At 38.9% G+C, this 22701-nt stretch overlaps 1 protein-coding gene across 2 annotated transcripts in view; it reads left to right on the top strand.

Annotated features, from left to right (window-relative positions):
• The window catches only part of MOGAT1 (monoacylglycerol O-acyltransferase 1), a 33676-nt gene extending 19108 nt beyond the window's left edge, over positions 1-14568 (top strand). For both annotated transcript variants that reach the window (XM_081051547.1, XM_081051548.1), the window contains 3 exons: positions 165-364; positions 8690-9947; positions 10337-14568. In XM_081051547.1, coding sequence (XP_080907673.1) covers positions 165-364; positions 8690-8844 — 355 coding nt within the window. In that variant the 3' untranslated portion in view covers positions 8845-9947; positions 10337-14568. The remainder of the gene's footprint in view (positions 1-164; positions 365-8689; positions 9948-10336) is intronic.
• The last annotated feature ends 8133 nt before the right edge of the window (positions 14569-22701 follow it).

Here is a 22701-nt window from a genome sequence, read left to right on the forward strand (position 1 = left end):
GTACAAGTCAGTTTCCACGTGTGGAACAAGAAATTAGCCGGATGAGGGAGGCTTGGGGACATCAAAGAATTGTTAGAAATTTGTTGCAAAAGTCAGCTAGGCAGAATAAAATATGTACATCCTTTTCACTGAAAATTCTCATTCTGCCCCTTTGTGTTTTGCAGTGCCCATTTGGTCCCTGTGTTTTCTTTTGGTGAAAATGAACTATTTAAACAAGTGAGCAACCCGGAAGGTTCGTGGCTTCGTACCGTGCAGGATAAACTACAGAAAGTCATGGGGTTTGCTTTGCCACTGTTCCATGCCAGAGGAGTCTTTCAATACAGTTTTGGCCTGGTGCCCTATAGGAAACCTATTCACACTGTTGGTATGTATACTGAAGACTAAATGCTTGTTACAGGGAGGAAACATTTCTCTTACTTTGAGCACTGTTTATTGTTCTTGACTGAGATGCTAGTGCAAGTGCCTTTGAGTAAGAACTTCTAAAAATAAGAATCCTGTAGATGTTATTTGAGCTTCATTTCCGGTTGACCTTTTATTTCTGAAATGACTGTGTTTTCCATTGGAATGGGAATTGATTACTTTCAAGAATACTACTATTGAACTATGGGTAGAATCCAGTTTTAGAAATAAAGTTTCTGATCCTCTAGGATGAATCTATTTTTTCTGGACCAGCAGATTATAACACAGCAATTCTTGGATGAACAAGTTCAATCAGAGTTTATTAATCTATGCAAATTTCTGTGTAATAGATGTCTTCATCATGTTCAATTCTCATAGGCATCAGTTTCTATAGCAAAAACATTTTTTTGCAACTAGCTATATTAATATATCCTATATATTAATCCTGTATGTAATATACCCTGATTTTATTTTTTAAAGTTGCATATTTGGGGGGCAGAAGATGGGGAAGGAGGAAGACAGATCATGTTGATAGAAGGACTGAGGAGGAAAGTAATTAGCTCCTCAAATTGAAAAAGAACTAGAGAATTGAAATGAGAAAGTGATGAGTCAGGTGCTGATAGGAGAATTAACCAAAATTATATACTTCCTATGAAACTGGAAGTAATAATTTCACCATGGCTAGCCCATTAAATGAAACTCAGTTTTGGTTTTGTTTTTTAGGTCTGTTTCATTAGACTGGGATTTTACTACTGTTTATGTAAGAGCTTTGCTTTTCGTATATAGTCACATGACATTATTTCAAAATATGTTTAACTCAAATGGAATGTTAGACTGTCGATTAGTTGGTGTAATAGAAATAACTGAGATAAATTTAAGTTTGCAATTGTGTTTTTTAGGATAAGCTGGTTACTTTTGGAGGCATATCACTAATTAGTCATTTTTGATTTCTTATGTGCAAAGTACTATAATTGGTATTTTGGGGGATATAAGGAAAATTGTGAGAATGATTTTAGGAACTAAATGTTTAATTAAGTGTAAGTCATATGCACCATGAAATAAGTTGTAAATGTTGGAAACAAGTATATTTTGGAGGGTTAAATGAGTACAGTTATCACCTGGTTGGGTTAAACATATTTTTTAAAGTAAAGTGGTTTGTCATTTGATGCAGCCTGGTTACACTTCTACTGACAAGTAATTAATTGGTCAAAGGTCATGTGGAAATCATCAAATGTGAATTTGTTGTAAAGACTAGAAATCTACAGGTCCGGCTTTGACTCATGCTCGTAGAACGTGCTTCTCTTAAAGATTCAGAAAAATGAAAAATTGCTTCGCTCCATCTTTCTACTTACCCTACGGACAATTACATAAGGAATGCCATTTCTAGTCTCTAGCATCTCAGTATCCACTATAGCTTGAAGTCTTTTGAAACCCAATATAAATGAAACAGTCAAGGATTTTAATGTTTCAAGGATTCAGCTGCTGAGATCTTGAGGTGGTTGAATGGGAGTCAGATGATTGCAAGCAGCCTTTGTGCGAACCAGACTCTCAGACGATGTGTATGTAAAGACTTGTTTAATGACTTGAAATGACACCAGTTGAGAATAAGATATTTTAAATTCCATAAACAAAACAAAGCTATGTATCAATCAAATGCAACAGAGGATAAAACACGGTATGATATTGAAACAGTGATCTACGTTACTATGTCCATTTCTATTTTAAATCAATGCACTTCTAACCCAGAGTTGTTTCTTTGCTGACTTCCTGACACCCCAGGTAAGATTCAGGCAGCATCCAGAACAGCACGTTATTTTGTGGCCCCTCTGCTTCTCTTTCTACTTAGTTAAGAGTTTATTGACTTAAATAAATTCTACTTCACACTATACACAATCAGTAAATATTAGTTAAATTCATCCTAAACCATCATTTCATCTATAATCCTCTCACTTGTGGGTGTCCAGAGATGCCCTGATTCTTCATACTATAAATAGTTTCCCTTCACATCTTTCAGACCCCACTTCCTTAATGACCTCAACCAGAGTGCTCATTTCAGTGTTAGTGATTCTCTAAAACTAGTGAGAATCGCTGTAAGGGTTTTGTTAATGTTCTATTAATAATAGTGTTCCATTAATTAACCCCCTTTGAACATATGTTCTCACTAAATTCAAAGTGCCACCACTTTTTGCATCACAGGGCTCCAGGAGCACAGGAATTGGGCCTTGTTTGTTTTCTGCTATGTTCCCAGTGCCCACAGAATGGGAGTTCAAGACACATTGGGGGAAAAACAAATTAGACAAATTAGTCTTTTGTTAGGCCTCTCTGATGTAATTCTTAAGTCTTCAGATATCTAACAAATAAATACACACTAGAAATTTTAAAGGGAACTAATATTACATTGAAGTAGTATAGAGCCAGTACAAGTCGGATGATGGGACGGTGCATATTTGGACAAGAAAGTAAGATCCAAGGGAAACTTGTTATTTAAAGGAGGACATTTCCTGCATACATTGTTTTTGATTTTTAAAATTTTGTGTTGAAAAGTTTCAAATGTTCAGAAAGTTTTCGTGGGTAGTAAAATGAACTCCTGTGAGCCTTTCTTCTAGATTCACCAGTTGTTAACCTTTTGCTGAAGTTTTCCTCTCTCTAGTGGTATAATCAGGATACTTTCTGCTGTTGTTACTGAGCTCTCCGAATTGTGCAGACATCACGACCATTTGCTCCCAATTACATTTACGCATATTTCATAAGAACAAGATGAATCTCCTTCATAATGTCAGTACAATTCAGGAAATTTAACATTGATAAAGTGCGATTAATTAGTGTATAGTCTATATTCAAATTTCACCAGTTGCCACAATAAGTTCCTTTTTTTTTTTTTTTTGGAGAGGGAGTGGTATTTTTTCTGTAAGCAGGATCATACGTTGCATTTAATTTTCACTTCTCTTCTGCCTACGTTAAGCTGGAATCGTTTTTCAACTTTTCTTTGTCTTTATGAGAAACATGAGCAGTTTTGAAGCATACAGGTCAATTGTTCTGCAGAACGTTCCCCGCCGTGGGTTGGTATGTTTCATCATGATTATATTCCGGTTATGCCTATTTGGCAGAATGCCACAGAAATAGTATTGTGTCCTTCTCAATACATCATATCAAGAGGCACTTGATGTCACTTCGTCTCATTGTTGGTGATGTTCTCTTTGATCACTTGGGTAAGGTGTTCGCCAGGGTTCTCTACTGTAAAGATACATTTATAGACTTAGTTATATAAATCTTTATGCTTATAAAGATTTTTTTTCTTCTTCATTAAGAAGGAACCTGGGGGTGATGTTACTTAGAGACTGTGTCATTATCCTGTTCTTCATCAAACTTTACTTGATGGTTTTAATAGCCATTGACAATTCTTATCAGCATTAATTATTATAGTCATGGCTGCAAACTGGTGATTTTCTAGCTCTAGCATTCCTTCTATGTTAATTAGTTGCCATTTACCATAAAGTCCCAGTGTTAGTCCCAGAATTATGGCTACCCGGACAGGCTTACCAGCTGTTTACATGTGGCACAGAAAGTGCTCCAATCCCACCTTTTTAGCCTTGAGATTGCCACTGACTTCCTGTTAACTCCCGAACCTCTCTTCTAATTATGGATGTCATAGAAGTGTTCGTTGCATTTTTATTCTTATGGCAGCATGAAAAAATACAAACAGTGTCATTAAGAGGTTGGTTCTTTCCACCTACAGGTGCTGCGTGGTGGCTGCGGCTAACGCTCAGGCGTCAGCCACACACAAGCTCACACCGACATTCAGAAGGTGTTTATTACACTTCAGCCAAAATGTACAGGAGGAAGTGGTATGGGTTTGAGGTCTGACTCGGAGTGACTTAGAATGTACCATTCATCTTCTCTGAGCATCAGAGATGCTCAGAAGAGAAGATGCTTATCATTGTCCTGTCATCTTTCAGGGTCACTGGGGGTGAGATGACACGAGACTGGGAAAGCACTCTGTATATCCAGGTGCTAGGGGAGTGACAGTTGGTATACAGGGTAGAAGTTCCCAGACCAGATTGTTGAGAGCTATCAAATGTGTTTCGGTTTCGCTGTGTAAGTATTCCTGCCAAAATGTTAATCTGAATCAAATCAGGAGGAAATAATCAGACAAATCCAGATTGTGGGACATTGTACAAAACAAGTGCTCTGGACTCTTCAGAAATGTCAATGATGTGAAAGACTAAAAGGAGAAAGTGAATATTTAAAGAGACAAAGCAGCTGTGGTGGACTAGGGGACACAACTATAAAGGGTATTATTGAGACAATTGATCATGTTTGAATGTGGATTGTGTGTGCAGGTTAAATTCTTTGGATGTGAAAATGGTGTTGTAATATAAGACAGTGTTTTTTATTCTTAGGTATGCATGCTGAGATATTTAGGGACGATTAACATGATTGAATCATTGGTGTCTACAACTTTCCAATGGTTCTACAGAAATAAAAAAAATAATAAATACACGTGTGTGCAAAAGTTTCCAAATGGGTGAGTCTGCAGGAAAGGAATGCAAGTGTCTATTGCATTATTTTTTCTATAGGTTTTAAAAATAAAAAACATAGGGAAGGGATTTTACTTTATTTAAATACAACTGGTTTGAAACCACATGAGGACAAAAGTCGTCCCTTATGTTTCAAGTGATTATTATATCCTGATGGGGAAAAAAGCAGGCTAAGGCATTCTCTCAAATGGAGAGAAAAAGGAAACTTTAAATTTTAATGGAAGGCTGGGATTAAAGGAGATAATAATGTTAGGGGGATTAGTATGGTGCCAGTATGAGTGTGTGGAACACACAAACACACACGCACGCACACACACACACACACACACACACACACACTGGGCATCTTTTGAGCCTCCACAGTTCTGAACCAAGGTTTCATCTGGCACCCATGTTTGAACTCTTCACAGCCCCACTTCTGCCGTGCCGCTCTCTGCCTATTATTTCTCTACTGTATAGCTATGTAGCATCTAGAGAAAGATAATTCCTGTGTGAGATTAGAGAGATAAACTCTGTGGAATTTTCATAATTATAGAAAACTAGAACAAAGATTTCTTCCTGTGAAATATCTATGCTTTGTCTCAATGAGAAGAAAACAATGCCCAGTACCAATTTTTCTCTAACGGTGTATACCATGACTCGTGAAGCTGCTCATTCCTTATCTTGGAAAAATCCAACACAGCCCCATCGAAATTCGAGCAGGAGTGCTCTGTGAGGGCAATAAATGCATAACTAACCTTGAATTGTTGGATGGAATTGGAAAATGGAATAAGCGAGCTTGTCAGTTATAAAAACCACTGAAACACAAACAGAAGCAATGATTCCCAATGCCACGGTAGATGTTTGCTGATTTTTCCAAGGCAAGGGGTTGTCTTTCCAACAGCAGCCTGATGCAGCTGTTTTTCTCCTTTCTGTGGTAAAACTAGGATTATGCAGCCGTTTGCAGCTAACTTACTCTTGTGTTGAAAAGGTGTTTTTTTCTTCTCTTCAGTAGTAAAAAACTCTCCTTTTTGTGGAAAGAGATAATTCTGGTCTTGTGGGGCTCAGGGGATCCTTCTCGGATTTGCACATTTTTGTCTGTTACCTCTGTCTTTAGCTCTAAAAAGCAATTGAGAAATGTTTTTTATTCTCTAATCCAATTTCAGTTAGTGTTTAAATGAGGGGCAGGAGTACTGGATGTAAATCATAATTTCCTCTGGGTGTTTTGTGTGTGTGTAGTTTAGGGTCTTTCAGCATCTCACTTTCTCTGCACTTAACTAAGAGAAAGGCAAGTATGACTATGTTTCACACTTAAAGGGAAAAGTCTTATGGTGATAAATTCAACATATATGAGCCTGTCGTAGCTTGCTGGAAGAACTATCTGAAATATAATAAAACCATTAATAAGAGAAGGACAGAACTGATGTTAACTGTAGGATAGCTCATAGAAAAAAAGATTCAACTAATAATTCAGAATTCACAAGTCCTAATTAAAGTAAGCTGGGAACAACACATTTCATCATCTTAGACTAACCACTGTGTCTCTTTGTAAGTCCCAACTCCCACCCCAATAGTTGTACTTGACCTCTCTCCTTGGGATCATTTCAAAGAAAACAAGCTTTTTCTATAAAACCACAAATTTGTTAGTAGATTGGCATGCAGGTTTTTCAATGTGCATGTAAATTTCTGATATTTTCCCACAAACAACAACAAAGTTCAGAGCTGGAAGCAAGCTTCAAGATCATTCCAATTCTACTCTTTTATCCTATGCATATAAAACTTAAGGCCAGGGAGGAAGTTACTAGCTCAAAATACTTGCTGGTGAGCTAGCACTAGACCTGGTATAACCTGGTGCTGTTTATGAAACACCAGTTCCCACTTCTACCCCATCCACACATTAACCTTTCCTGGTCCACATTTCCAACCACAACTGACAGCAAGATGGTTATGTTTGTAGTTATTTATGTTGAATTACAAAGGACTGATGTGTACCATATATCAATTGGACATCTAAGCTATCAAAGAACTACCGTGTTTCCCCGAAAATAAGACCTAGCCAGACAATCAGCTCTAATGCATCTTTTGGAGAAAAACTTAATATAAGACCCAATCTTAGTTTACTATAAGACCGGGTCTTATATAATATGATATAAGACCCGGTCTTATATTAAGTTTTGCTCCAAAAGACGCATTAGAGTTGATTGGCTGGCTAGATCTTATTTTTGGGGAAACAGGGTATATATGAGGTTTTTGAGTCTACATGTGGTTAAAAACTTAGCAATTTAAGAATATTAGTGTTGCAGTTAGGGTGTATGTACAGATACACACACACACACACACACACACACATCTCCTCGATCTTTCCTTAACTAACCACCTTCTGTTATTGACATCGATTCGAGCCTTGGATGGAGCACAGGATAACTAAGGATAGGCCAAAGGAAATCGCTTCCCCTACGAGTTCTATTCTGTGACCTACAGCCCCGATCGATCTCATGCCCAAGCTAAACAAAGGTAGTAAGAATCAGTTTGCTGCTCAGCTGGTCGGTGAAAACCCTGTATATTTTAAACTCTTGGCACCAGTAGCAGCATTAGACCAGCAGAGGGCGCGTTGACTAGCAAAGAGGACTCGAGAACTGGCGTCAAAGTCACGTGTACCTATCTGTATTCTCTAAACATCTGAGACAAGTAGATGAACGTTATTTATTATATAAATGCCTTTTAAAATACATATAGAATTTGCCATGTTTTTAAAAATTAATTGATCGATTTTTAATTGTCTGAGTAAAACACAAATGTATATTCATTGTATAAAATTCACACAATACAAATAAACTGAAAGTTCCCCCATCTCTCCTCCCTCCCTCGAGGTAACAGTTATCAGTTTTTCCAGACTTTTTCAATATTCTAAAAGCTTACAATCCACCTAGAAATATAAATGTTTTTTCATAAATGGGATCATGCTATATTACTTTACGTTTTTCCCATTTAACACATTTTAGACATCTGTGTATGTGCATACACACATATGATTTCATTTATTAAAACTGAAGTATAATTGACACATAATATTATTAGTTTCAGGTGTACAACATCTTTGCATCTATTGCAAAATGATAATAAATCTAGTTAACAATCATCACCACACATAGTTAGAAAAATATTATTTCATTAAAAAAATTGCTGCCTAGTATTCCGTTGAATGGACGTTCTGTGGTTTACTAAATACTATTTCTATTGAGACTTTCGGTTGGTTTTCATTTTCCACTGTTACAGACAGTGGAGTCCTTGTGGTTTTGTATGTTTTCTATTACAGTCATTTAGCTATGAAGATATATATTCTTTTACTTTTTTAGGATGACATTGAAAAGAGAGTAGAGCGTGGTGCCTCATGATTCAAGATTTCACAGCCAGCCGTAATGGGTACTGTGGTCTGGCTGTCAGCTCAACCCGAGGAAGAACGCTGGTGACGCGCACACACAGCTGTGTCCTCTTACCTCCCAGCTGCAGTTAGCACAGTAGTTCATTTGACTCAAAGTCAAAACCACCAGGGTACTGACAATCCAATGTCTGCTGAGAGGGAAAGTTATTTATTTGTTATCAATGAGATGGTGTGACCGGTGTAGGCAGCCAGTAAAATGGAAGAGGGATTGGAGCGAGCAGGCTGGATGGATTCTGACTGGCAGATCTTTCCAGGGCTGTCTATTAGAGGCAGTGGTCTGTGGTGGAGTGGTTTGAGTTTCTGACATGTGATGTCTTCTCTGTATTTGCAGTTGGCCACCCAATCCCTGTTCGTCAGACCCTGAACCCAACCTCAGAGCAGATTGAGGAGCTGCATCAGACTTATATGGATGAGCTAAAGAAATTATTTGAGGAGCACAAAGGGAAGTATGGTATTCCAGAGACCGAAACTCTCGTTTTTAAATAACTACACCCTTCCAAGACATACAGGAGGAGGAGAGAATATCCCGTTGAGAGAATAAATATTTTAAACAAGTTTATTTTTTTTTTGACTATGGAATCAAACTTGCAACTAAAAAGTATTATTTATAGTGACACGCGGATGTATATTTGTGGTAAATAAAAATACAATGTGTGACTATAGGATACGGTTAGAGATGACTAAGTCTTTCAATCATCTTCCTCATTCAGGAAGGTGAAATCATTTTGTAGGTTAAGAAACGAATTATTCATGTGCTCAAAAAAAAATGACAGCTTCAGAATAAATAATTAGACCCTTTTACTAAATATCACAATAATATAAGGTGGTGTTTTCACTAAGTATGTAAGCTATGTAAACATAGCTTAGGAGACAGTGTGTAAAATAATTTGCCATGTAGACATAAAGGAGATCATTTAATTTTTGTTTTGTTTGAACAGACCATTTGTTAGTGAATAATGATACTTTTAAGACTGAGATCATTTGATCCTTTAGGTCATGTAAACCAACGCATTTTTATACAATAATGCAGAATTGCTACGTGGTTTTCAAAGGATGAATTGACCATGTGGAAACCTATGTGGATCAGAACATATCTCCTCGTTTCTGTTTGTGCTTAGAAATATTTATCCTTGTCACGTGCTTGGAAATATGTTCATTTGCTACAGACAAGGAAGTCTTTTGGAGGACATGCTTTTGCACATGTTTTAGGACACTGAAATTGCAAAAGGTTTTCATGGTAATAGAAATGGTTTTAATTTTCTTCCCAAATGGCCTCTTTGAATAAGACAAGCTCAGAAAGAAAGTGCCCTCTCTGGTGAGATGTGTCCAGTTCTCAGTTGCCTTGGGTTGTATGAGTCTCCTCTGAACCAGGTCCATGAGAGCAGACTGATATCCTGTACACTGATGTGTCCCTATGCCTGGGTCAGCTCATGCCACTTAGGAGGCACCAAGTAAGTACGTGTTTAATGAATGCATTTATAGATAAACACACACTTTGCCATAAAGTGAAGAATTTTTAAAGCTGGTATACCATAGCATACAACCTATTACAAGATAAGACCCACTTTCAAAAGGAGATGGTTTGCTATGTCTTGATTGTCCCATGGCAGGAATTGACAGTACTGCAGGCTGGCTTGTAAGGAGCCAGTCAGAGAAGGTTTCTGATAATAAGTCACTAAGGGTTAAGTAATTATCCAGTAAGTAAGAAGAATGTCTAGTTTCTAAATGATCTCCACTGCGACTGTGTTTCCCCGAAAATAAGACCAGCTGGACAATCAGCTCTCGTGCGTCTTTTGGAGCAAAAATTAATATAAGACCCGGTCTTATTTTACTATAAGACTGGGTCTATATAATAATATAATATAATATAGTATAGTATAGTATAGTATAATATAATATAACATATAATATAATATAATTAATATAATGTAATATAATACCGGTCTTATGTTAATTTTTGTTCCAAAAGACACATTAGAGCTGATTGTCCGGCTAGGTCTTATTTTCCGGGAAGCAGGGTAGGTGTTGCTTATATACTTTTTTCACTCTAGGTATTTGGGGTGACTTCACAGAGTTGTTCTAGCTAATTGGTTATATGTTTTCAGGCCTCTAATGTTTAAAACATCAAGCCTTGGGCTAGAGGCTGGATTGGGTTCAGCAACAGCAAAATGAAATTTTACTGGATAATGCTGGGATAAGAAAGCATTTCACACACAAAAAAGTGAACTTTCTCGATTGTTCTACATAAGGTTTTTGGGCCAACATCCCTCTGTCTTCACACTGAGGAATCCAGGAGTCCATTAACCATGGCCTTGAAATTAGATCTTTTTTCTTTTTTCTTTTTTGGTTAAAGCAGGGAATAAGACATGACCTATTTTATTAGATGCAGAAAAATCAACTATAAATCACTTTTGGTATTTCTCAATACCAAAAAATAAAAAAAATAAAAATAAAAATAAATAAAAGGAGCACCATTTACACAAAATGACAGCCCTGCTGGTCAGGGTTCAATCTTTCAGAATGAACAATGAGGCCCAAATCACCACAACTAAAGGCCTTTGAGTTATTACGAAACCCATGAGTTTCCTTGCTTTGGAGAAGTTTATTAAAAGCTCATGACAAATAATCTTTTGCAATTTCACAAAGTTATGAAGTTTAATCTCTTACTTAGGAGAGATGAGGCCATGAACGTCAGCTGGATTGTCCGGTAAGCAGGTAGAGCCCCGGTGGAGTAACACAGAGGCACGGAAAAATGAGAGAAGTTTTGCTCTGATGAATTTACCTAGAATTTTGCCATTTAGAAAATCTAAACAGACACCAGCAACTTTCATTTTGGCATACCTGAAATCTTATTTTTTTGAGTACATATTAGGGAGTTTTATCTCTTCCTTTCTTAGGGCCTCCAGAGGTCTGAATCCAGCCAGGCCAGAAATTCTTTCATAAACTTAAAGCATGGTTGTCAGTTCCACATAGCCCTACAGATGGCAAATGCATTTTTTGATGTTAATTTTTGCTACAACACAAATGTGGGCCATGTATTGTCTTCACTAGAATGGTTTAATGGAGATCTCTATTTTAAAGGTACTCATCAATTCCACAATTGCTCATAAAATTAGAGTAGCAAAGCCAAACAATAACAACAATAACGCCAGAACATTGGAAGAGACACTGGGCTCCCTGCCTTGAGAAAATGTGCATTTATGCTGTTTGATTTGGACATTTCTTTCTCTTGTTCCCTTCGCATACTGGGTGCAGGCTGAGTCATTTCCTTTGTCTGCCACCTAGAACCACTGAAGTGGTCTATATCTGGCTAAGACCATTACACTCATGTTGAAGGTTGCAGCTTCCATGAAGGCCAGCCAGTTTGCTCTGTCCCCAGGGGAACTGGGTAAGGGACGCAACATGACTTATACTAACCCTTCACCACGACTGGGAAAACAATCAAAGTGTATATACTTCAGGGATGATGGCCAAGCTGTTATCGTATGCGGAGGGTTAAGAGTAAATCCCCATGGTCCTATTTCTGTCATGGGAAGCTCAGGAAGTGGAATCTAAATGTGATGCCCATACTTACGTAATTTTACGTCTCTTCCAAACGACCTCCCTGATGCCAATTACCAAAGTCTGTGATGAATATGAAAACATGTGAGGTGCATTCACTCTGTCTTCTTTTCCTCTGACGGGAGACAATGTTGATGGGATGTTTTTTTCCAATAGCCCAAGATTGCTAGTTCCTATACTGATATCTTTTTTATACTAAGTGACAAAATGTCTATTTTTGGTGCTGGGAGACTGACTTCAAGTAAACTTTTCTATCTGTTTTAAAGAAGAAAAACAAAACAACTTGGAAATAACCAACCAATTGCTCCCATTTCCCTAGGAAGTCGTTCTTTATATTAAAAACCAAAGGATTTCTCAAATGCCTTCTATTTGGATTTTTAAAATCAGTCCTTTCCAAACACCTTCAGCTTTAGTCGCTTAATATCTTAAATGAGAAGGAGGAAGTTTATCCCAATCCATAGTTAACCTGTGGGACAATGAGTTCCTGAGTAGCAGACCCTGTGTCGTGTGTGTTTTAAATGTGGCCCCAACAGTAGCCTCTCAACGCATGCTTGTGGCACTAACCTGGCAGTTCGATGGACTGTGTCACAGAAGCCACCGTTTAGAGCCAGATGCGACTTTATAGTTTGTCAGTTATTCCTCCTACAGATGAAGCAGTTGAGCCCCAGGGAGGTGTCATGCAGATCAGACTTGACTCCATGCTTGTGTTACTCTATTCTACATTGAACAGGAGGTGAAGCTTCTCCATGATTGTTACTTAATAAAACCCAGAAAGCCCCCTACAAAACAGAAATGTCAGAAAAGTTGAGCCTGATTAAAAATACACTTAAAGCAAGGGGTTTGATAACTTTCAAGCAAGCTCCATCTTACTGGGATTGAGGACATTTTTTCTTTTTTGAGACCAGTACACCACATTGTTGATTTTTCCCTTTTGCAACAGCTATTTTGGGGATGTGTCCTGGGCAAAGTCCAAGTATTCAACCACAAGCTTAGCCTCTAGAGCCTTTTGTATTGGAGCAGCAGGACAGGGCACTATGCCTGTGCCCAGGATGAGTGACAGGCCCTGAGAAGGGTCTTCCCTCTCAGAAGTGTTGTGATCACTAGTGCAGGACAAAGCAATTCTGTTATTCAGACAGAGGTGGCCATAGAGCCATCAACTCACGGACAGCCCTAAGTCCCAAGTGCATGCTGGCTCCAGTCTCATCCAGCTGGGTTGTCACAGTTGCTTTTTTCTTTCTTTCCTTCTTTTTAAAATAGCTCTTAGATTCTGGTTGAGAATTATCTTAAGCTTTCTTGAGAATAAACATAAATCTGACCTGCCTTGTATTCCGAAGGGCTGTGTAATTCTCCCCAACTCCATTTCCAGACCAACGTGGAGCCTGGGTCTTTCTAGTGGATTCTAAACCCCCCAGTGTGGGGGTATAGTCATGTCAAGACAACCAGAGAACCTACCTGTCCCATTCTTTTCTACTCTCCAGGATTCTGTTTCAAAGAATCCTTTAGCCTCTGGTCCTCCGTGATCTGGGTGAGCTGGGCTCAGTTCCTTCCCATGTAAATCAAGTTAGGAGTGAATGATCTCCAAGATCCCTCTGATTCTAGCTCTATGGTCTCTGCTGGCCTTTTTTCTGTTATCCTAATGACATCTATTTGCAGATGTACTTGTCTGATGACTTGCTTCCAAGACACACAGTGAATTCAAACGAATGTCTCACTTTCTTGGTAAATATAAAACTGAAACTGCTGCTGAAATTCCTCCAGCATCATAGTCATGATGTTGCTAAGAAATAATTTTCTAAATGAAAATAGGAGAAATTCTTCCTTTATATCATTCAAAACTATGAAATGACAGTTTATTGTTAAAATCTTTATACCTAGGAGATGGTGAATTTTTGTATGTTCTATCTTGTTATGTGTTGCTGCATGCTTTTTTTAAAAAGCTCTGGGTTTGTGAAGCTTCGACCAATAAATGTGTTTTCTGCCTGAGTTATAAATATGTGGGTGTGGTGTTTCACCTGAATAGGATGGGTGTTTTTTTTCACACCTTGGCAAGACTGAATTAACTTGGACTTGGGGATCAATGCAAGCAAGAAAATAGCACTGCAAATTCTATACTGAAGAGTCAGTCCTTTAAATTCTTTTGATGGGAGGAGAGTACAGAAAAGGGCAGAGCTAACTGAAAACTGCAGGTGTTCAGGAAGAAGCAAGAATGAGATGGCAAAAGGAAACAAATCAGGAAACTGCTGTGCTCTCACGTGGTCGGAGTAAGGATGAAAGCTCGTAGAATCCGAATTTTCAAAAACTAGTAGAAAAATGTATTCATTATGAATTCAGTGAATCACTGCTAGTGGGTAAGGGGTTTCTTTTTGGGTGAGGAAAATGTTCTAAAATTAGATTGTGGTAATGGATATGGAACTCTGTGAATATACTAAAAACCCCTGAACTCTATATTTCAAATGGGGAGTTTTATGATCTGTGACTTTATATCTCAATAAAGCTGTTTTATAACACCAACTCAGTCATAACACTTGTCAAAATAATGGAAGAAGCTAAAACCTAAATTCCTTTTTTATAATGTATCAAAAATGAAATTGCCTCCTTTTGATGTCAGCACTTTTAGTGTACAATAAAGTTTTGGCCTTGATTTTTGAGAATTGTTGGTGTATCTGGTGTTTTTTTTTTATCAAAATAGGTATTTCAATACTCTTTTTTTACTATTTTATTGGATAAAGAACATGCTGTATTGTTATTGTGTACAGTACTGTTTGACTTTAATTTTTCCTCAGTATTTTGTTCAAACTGTAGCACGTACTAAATGTTATCGTATAAAAACAACAATCAGGGGTGGCCAGATGGTTCAGTTGGTTAGAGCACGAGTGCTTAACAAGGTTGCCGACTCGATTCCCACATGGGCCAGTGAATTGCGCCCTCCACAACTAGATTGAAAACAACGCTTGACTTGGAGCTGAGCCACAGGTGGGTGACCAGTTTTCTCAGTGGTTAGAGCGTAGTGCTCATAACACCAGGGTCACCAGTTCGATTCCCATATGGGCCAGTGAGAAACAATGGCTTGAGCTTGGAGCTGAGCTGCTGGTGGACGGCCGGTTGGCTCAGTGGTTGGAGTGTGGTGTTCATAACACCAAGGTCTCTGGTTCGATTCCCACATGGTCCAGTGAGCTGCGCCTTCCACAACCAGACTGAAAACAATTTGACGTGTAGCTGAGCTGTGCCCCCCATGACTAAATTGAAAAAATGACTTGACATCCTGGAAAAACACCCTGTTCCCCAATATTCCCCAGTAATAAAACAAACAAGACAACAATCAATATTTACTGACTACCTACAATGTGCCAGACACAGGGCAAGTACTTAAGTACATTATGACATTTAGCTCTTAAAATAGCCCTATGAGGTTGGTACCATTTTTATCTGATAGGAAACAGGCTCAGAGAAACTAAGAGCTTTGCCAAGGCAGCCCTGATGGTGGGTGGTGCCAGGGTCCTCTGGGCAGAGCCCATACCCTGAATATAGGACTTATGAGCCCTGGGGGGGTCTGCTATCACTGTCACTAACTTGCCGTGTGACTTTAGGTAAGTGACCTTGTATTCTTCACCTAGTGAATGAGAGACAGGTCACGATATCTAAGGTTTTTTATGGGCCAACATACCTGGTCATCCTATTCAGAAGCCCTCTATACTTCTGTATACCCCCCTTCCCACCCGCCCCCAAACCCAGAGGTCACAGGAGCCATCCTCAGCCCTAAGAACAACCCTGAGGACCCATTGTGAGTTGGAAAATGTGTCCACCATAAGAAGGACAGAGTAAGAAGGTTTCATCAGTGGACTCATATTTGTTGTCAAAGTTAAACATTTAGCCTGTTTGGGCTAAAAGTCTTGATTTTTTGGGTAGCTGTTATGACATGGAACACTAATTGGGGAAAGGTCATTTCTACAAACTTTAAAATTCATTTTATTTCTCACATGTGTGGGTTTCTCAGTATTTAAAAAAAAATGTTTTTCTCTATAAGATGATTGCCGCATGTCCCAAATTTAAGAAGAAACTTCTCCTGTTTGACGTCTGCTTCCGTTCCTTCTCCAGTTCCTCAACATCTTTAAAAATTCTAGATGGAAAGGAAATTCGAGAGTTTGACCCAGCATTGACATTTTACGTGTGATGCTGAAATAAAAGAATGCTGTAATCTGTTATAGATTGGTTGACTATATAAGAGCAGGATCATAAAATTTCTAGTTCACTTAACTTAAAAATAATACTGAATCCATGAATGCAGACTGTTCAGTCATATTAAATAATTTTAGTGGGATTTGAAGAAGGGTTTATATATTATATAGAGAGATATTAATATATATATAGATAAATATTCATTACTGTTATTGAAATAATTCCTAAATATAGGAAACTTTTAGTAACTTGGAATAAAAGCAAATGTGATTCATTTGGGAACTAGATATACTTTCAAACATGAATTTGATATATATTTTGAATAATATATATTTGCTGGAACTTAGTGCAATTATTATTGCAAAGAAACACGGGAGATATGACACAGTGACACCCTACGATGTTTCTTAAGGAATCAACACACTTTGCTCTTTCAAACCAGGACACAAATATATCCACTCCTTAATAATGCTGCAGCTCCAGAGGGAGGGTTGACCTTTTCAACCAGGGAGGACCTTGATTAGACAGTCACCCACATGCCTACCCTTTTGTATTATTTAGTTTTTCTCTCCAGTTTCGCTTGTGTTTTGTCGGTAATCCAAGAAAGAGAAAAATCAAAGCAAGAGAAACGGAAAGTTGAATTGCAAAAAGCAACTGAGAAACTTACCTTTTGTCAGAGGTAAGGTCCAGCACGATGGAAGTAGGGAAGAGCTGAAAAGGAAGCAGGGAGACAACACTGAGGAGGAAGGAAACAGAAGGAAGAGAAAAACATCTGTGGGGACAGAGCCCCAGAGAGCAGTTTCCAGGCTCTCGGCCTCACGTGGAGAGGTGCTGGCTGGGGTAGTAGATGGCCATCAGCTGTGGCTAGTTGGCCGTCAGCTGTAACCAGTGAGCCATTGGCCACTAATGTAACTGCCGTGGCTACGCTAGCAGAAAATGGGGGCTAGCAAGAAGATGGTGGCTGAGCTAGCAAGAGTGAATTGTGAGAGGTGGATGCTGCCAGCAAGAATGTAGCAGTATGACTCCCCCATCTATGGCTCCGTGGGTGTTCCTTTTTGGCCTAGCCATATCCTGCGTTCTTACCTGAAGAGTGGGAGCGGAGACCCCGCCTGTCACCCCGCACGACAACATCTCATCTCATCTTTATGGTAAAGGACCTTTCACATTCCATCCATGGTGTCTCCTTGTGCTGAAGGCCCTTCCTTTCAGTAATATGACAGGAACACATCTGGTGCTGCCTGAGTGAAATGTCATCTCAGAAAATGTGCCCTGCTGAAGGAAAGTGTATCTTCTTACTGGCCCTTTCTGGTCATCTGGAAGAGTGATTTCTGGAAGTTCAAACTTTCTGAACCCTATCTGGTCTCTACAATAAGGATGGTAGTCACCTGATTACTGTTAGCAAGTCACTATCTCTACCTTGACAGCTAGACAGTTGAAAATGTTAGTTGAAAATTATGGGAGACCCTGAAAGCCCATCCCCATCCCCAATAGTGTGTCAAGTTGATAGATATAGCAAATAGTCAAGTGAAAAGAGACAGGTAAAACTTCAAATCTGCGTAGGCAATATGACTTTTAGAACTATATATTTCCAGTGTTACTGTTGAGAGTTCTATGAAAAACCATAGAATGATTTGGCTACAGTTGTTGCATTTAGATGTACAGATGACAGCTTATGCAAAGCAGTGTGCCCTAATGGTCATCTGTGGCCAGAGAAAATAAGGAACTCTTGATATTGAACTTATGAATTACTCTGAAGCTGTTACCACATCCTTTTGGCCTGACTTTATTGCAGAAGTTATTTCCCTTTCCACATCTAGATAGGCTTAGAAACTGCCCCGGGGCCATTATTTCAAAGGAGAAATTTCTCTTCCATCCTGCCTGTGATTTCTTTGTGCTCTGGGCACTAGTTTTTGTGAAACAGGGATGCAGTGACTTCAGTCTGATCTTCTATCTGGGTTATGTAATGTGTTTGCGGCTAATTCACTGAGTTCCGTCAGGAATATTCTTTGCCAGAATTATTTGGCAAGAATCCTCTGAAGAATTACTTTCAGCTTTGTTTGTGGTTACTAGACGCAATTGGAATTTCCTGTATCTCCTGGAGATTCAAAGATTCTCGTGGAGGGGCTGAGGCCCTGGCTGCAAGGTGTGTTTCTGCCTGTAAATCCAAGAAGTCTGGGTGCAGTGTGGAGGGAGATGCTGAGGGCTCAGTTCTTCTGAAAGCCTTCCCAGTCAATTGGACAATTTTGGTCAAACACTGACTTGGGGAAAGGACCCATGTGCTGCCCTTCCAGAGCCCATAGTTAGAAAAGTGTCTCATAGGCGAGAGGGAAGCACCAACCCAGAGCTTTGGTCGTGTGGAGATATGTATTCTGGCTGGAGATCTGGGAGGAGTCATGGAGGGAATGAAATTGATGGGCTTGTGATGAGGAAGTGATGAGGAAGACTTAGGTGAGCACGAAGGGAAGGTTCAGGCAGAGGAGTCAGGATGAGGTGAGAAACTTCTCATGGTTTGCCTGGGGCTTTCCTGGTTTTAGCAGTGAAAGCCCTATGTGGACAGAGTCCTAGAAAGCAGTTTCCAGGCTTTTGGCCTCACGTGGAAAGGTGCTGGCTCAGTTATTAGATGGCCATCAGCTGTAATCAGATGGCCATCCGCTGTGACTGGGTGGCCATCAGCTGTTACTGGTTAGCCGTTAGCCACTGATGTGACTGCCGTGGCTAGGCTAGGGGGTTGGTTGTTTGGCAGAGAAGCAGATGGCGGATTGTGCATTGTGTGGAGCCTGCTTCCTGTGTCTCCAACCCAGCCTCCAGCCAGAAATAGTGGTATGAACCCCCTATCTATGGCTCCATTGTTGTTCCTTTTGGGCCTCACCATATCTTGCGTTCTTGTGTGGGGCGTAGGAGCTGAGACCCTGCATGACAACCCCCATCTTGGGAACCCAGGCAAAGTGGGTTGGTTGGCCCCCCTAGATGGGGAGGGATGGCGGGGGTGGGGAGGCTTGGGGTTTTGGCTTTTTCTTTTTTAATGTCTCAGAGAGTAGCTTTTAAACTAGTTTTTGGAAAATGAATAATTTTCCTATGATACTCTGAAATTATGCAGTCCTATATTCCTACGAAACTCTGAAATGTCTCAGGTACTGGGAGTTCAGTGTAAACCTGAGTGAGATTTTGTCATGAGTTCCCTGTAATGTACTCTTTGGTCAGAATGGCCTCAAAACTAACGACTGTGATTTCCCTAAGAGTCTGGTTCCTGTGGATATAATGATTTGGTAACTGACCATCTTTTTTGGGCTTTAGTTTCTCTCGCTGCAAGGAGAACTTATTTTCTCCTATAACAGATTTCAAAAATATTTTTAATGAAGGGGTGCCTAGACCTTGGAACTTTTAAAACTGAGGACGTACTTAGAGGTCTGAAATAGCAGGAAATGCCCTACTCTTTAGATAGCATCTACTCTAAATTTTTTATTTTGTTTTGTTCTGTCTTTTACTTGTTAAAATATATATATTTAAGTGTTTTTATTTATATCATGTTCCCAAAAGGACCATAGGTGGAATAGCTCTGTTAAGAGATTTCATCATGAAAATCATCACTTATGAAACTCAATCAAAATGAGAATTGAATATAAAAATATCAAATTCCAATTGAGTATTCATTTACATGATAAAATTATCTCTCATATACAAAAGATCTGAGTAGTAGGAAATAGTAGTCAAGGAACTAGATGCTTTGACCTCTTTGCCACAGTTAAATGAACACATTTAATCTTGGAACACTGTTCTTTAACTTGTTTTTATATCTTTCTTACTCCAAGTACCTTGGCAGATTTAACTTGGGCTGAAGTTGCATTCCCCTCAACTGGTGTCTGGGGTTACGTGACCAGGATAAACTTCCTAAAGAAATGGAAAGTTTCCCATGGGAAGTATCTGTCTAAATTATTCATTCCCCAGTGACCGATGTTGAGACTACGTTTAGAAAAACAATAGGCTGTTTCAAATCAATCCAGCTCCAGGGACTCAAGAAAGCATTAGATCTTTGACCAAGAAAGTAATGTATCAGATAGAAATACTGTCAACGTCATGCTTATCTTATTATGGGGCAAAAAATGTCACTAGAGCTTCAGATATCACATCTGTATTTAATGCACTTTGTTTAGTTTATTAGGAACCATGCTTTCTTTCCCAGAATCCCTCCTGCAAACTTTCTTTCACATCTCATTGGTTGGAACTAGGCCACATGGGTTACCTCCAGCTATAAATGTGGCTGGGAAAGTCATTGACTTTCTATTCTCTATAGCAGGGGTCAGCAAACTTTTTCAGTAAAGACTAAGACAGTAAATATCTTACGCTGTGCAGGCCATTTGGTCTCTGTCACAACTACTCAGCTCTGTCATGTAGTTCAAAAGAAGCCAGAGATAATGTGTAAATGAATGAATGCGTCTGCATTCCAATACGTCTTTATTTATGGACACTGAATTTTGAATTTTATATAGTATTCATGAAGTGTTGTTTTTCTTTTGATCTTTCTTCAACCATTTAAAAATGTGGAAATCATTCTTAGCTCACAGGCTATACATGTGTGAGAGGAGGGTGAGAATGGCTTTGGGAGCCCCCTACAGTGGTCCCACAAATAGGCTCTGTACCTTGAATACAGACTATTGGAAAGTGATGACAAGCTCAGTCTATCAAGCCAACTTTAATTTTCCCGAGATCAACAAGAAAAGTTGGCTTCCAAATCATGTACTTTGTCATGAAGAAATTAAAATTTAAGTGATTTTTAACTCAGAAAATCTGTTTTGCTGATCTGGGCCAGACCTTATATATTTTACATATTTTATTTAAAGTTGCCCTATCATAATTGTAAAACTGGATCCAACCCTACATGAAAAACTTTAGAATAAAGTCTAGAAATACACCAGAAAATTATTGACACTGTAACACAGACATTTGCATAATTATTCAAAGGTCTATTTGCATTACCTTCATGAAAATTTGGAGATAGTACTAACCTAAATACTAGTTAAAACAGGAGAGTGATATATTAGATGCGTTGATCTAATGATTATTCGTTTTGAATATATCTCCAAAATGTTACCTGTTGATTCCCTTAGAAACCTTCTATTTGTTCTCTTTTGAACTTCATAGTTAATTTTATAATTATACTGTGTGTTTGTGTATGAATTTGTATGTAAATATAAAAATATAATATACATTATGTGTGTATACATAGGTATATATATGTACACACATGTAATTATGACAATTATAATATATATTATGTATTATATATACATATATAACATATAAATGTATATATGTAGTAATCAGAATATTCTCCTTCTTAAAAAAAGAAATGTGTTGAGTTACATAGAAGAAGAGTCTCGGGATTCAGGCATGGATCCAGCTATTCAGATGATATCATCAGAATTCAGTCTTGCTCTGTCTCTCCTCTCTTCTCCCAACTGTGTTGACTTCACTCTCTGATCCCTTCATGATGGTAGATGGGCACCAGCTGCTCTAGGCATGCATTAGACCAGGTCAGCATTCCCAGAGGAAAAAGAGCTGCTCTTTTTCCTAGGGTTGGGTCTCACTGAACTGACTGGAACATGTGTCCACCCCTGAACACACCACTATGGTCAAGACATTGGAATAGCTGAGAGGCCTGTGTGGATTGTGTAGTTAAATGTCCCTTCCTAGAGCTGGGATATTGTCAGGTTGGCTGGTTTTTCTGAACCACAGGGATAGAAAATAAAGGATAAATCCCCAAACAAAAATCAGGGTGAATGGATCCTGGAAAGACAAAAACTATTATTCATCACAGCAACATTAACATTTGACTTTAACAAAAGAATCAGGAAGAGACCATATGGAGACTCAAAGAAAACAAATGAGGAATGGAAAAACCATAGAAATATAAAGAATACGTTTTATAGTTAATTGGGCAAGGTCAGTGTTCATAATCTTGGCAATGCATCAGAAAACTCTAGGTAGTTAAAAAAAAGAAACCCCACAAAAACAGATTTCTGCACCTGACCCCAGACTGACTGAATCAGACGCTGAGAGTGCGACCCGGGATTCTGTGTATTTTTAAATCACCAAAGGTAATAGATATTCAGTTCATCCACAGACTTGCTTTGGGAAACACTAAATGCGGTTGTGTTAGAGTACATTAAGCTAAGCTGCCATAGCAAAGGGACCTCAAATTATAGAGGCCTAAATAAGAAGTTAATTTCTTTCTCGTGTAATTGTCTGGAGGCGAATGGTCCAGGATGGTGGATGTGTTCATTCCAAGACCCATGTTCCTTCTCTCCTATTGCTCCACCATCCCCTAGGGGGATGCATGCTTGGAGCTGGTTGCTGCCACATCCACATGCCAGCCCATGGGAAAAACAAAGAAAGGGCAGAGAAGCACTGAGAGGTATGGTAAGGCCGAGGCTCAGAAGTGCACACATCACTTCCACTTTCATTATATTAGCCAGAACTTAGTCACGTGGTGTAGCAGGCTGCAAGGGAAGCTAGAAAGTATAGTCTTTCTCTTGCCTGAAGGTCTCTAAATGCACACACTCACATATACACATAAATGGCTAAGTGGGCATATGCCCAACTAAAATT

Source organism: Rhinolophus hipposideros (genome assembly GCF_964194185.1).
Source record: "Rhinolophus hipposideros genome assembly, chromosome: 6".
Classification (NCBI taxonomy): Eukaryota; Metazoa; Chordata; class Mammalia; order Chiroptera; family Rhinolophidae; genus Rhinolophus; species Rhinolophus hipposideros.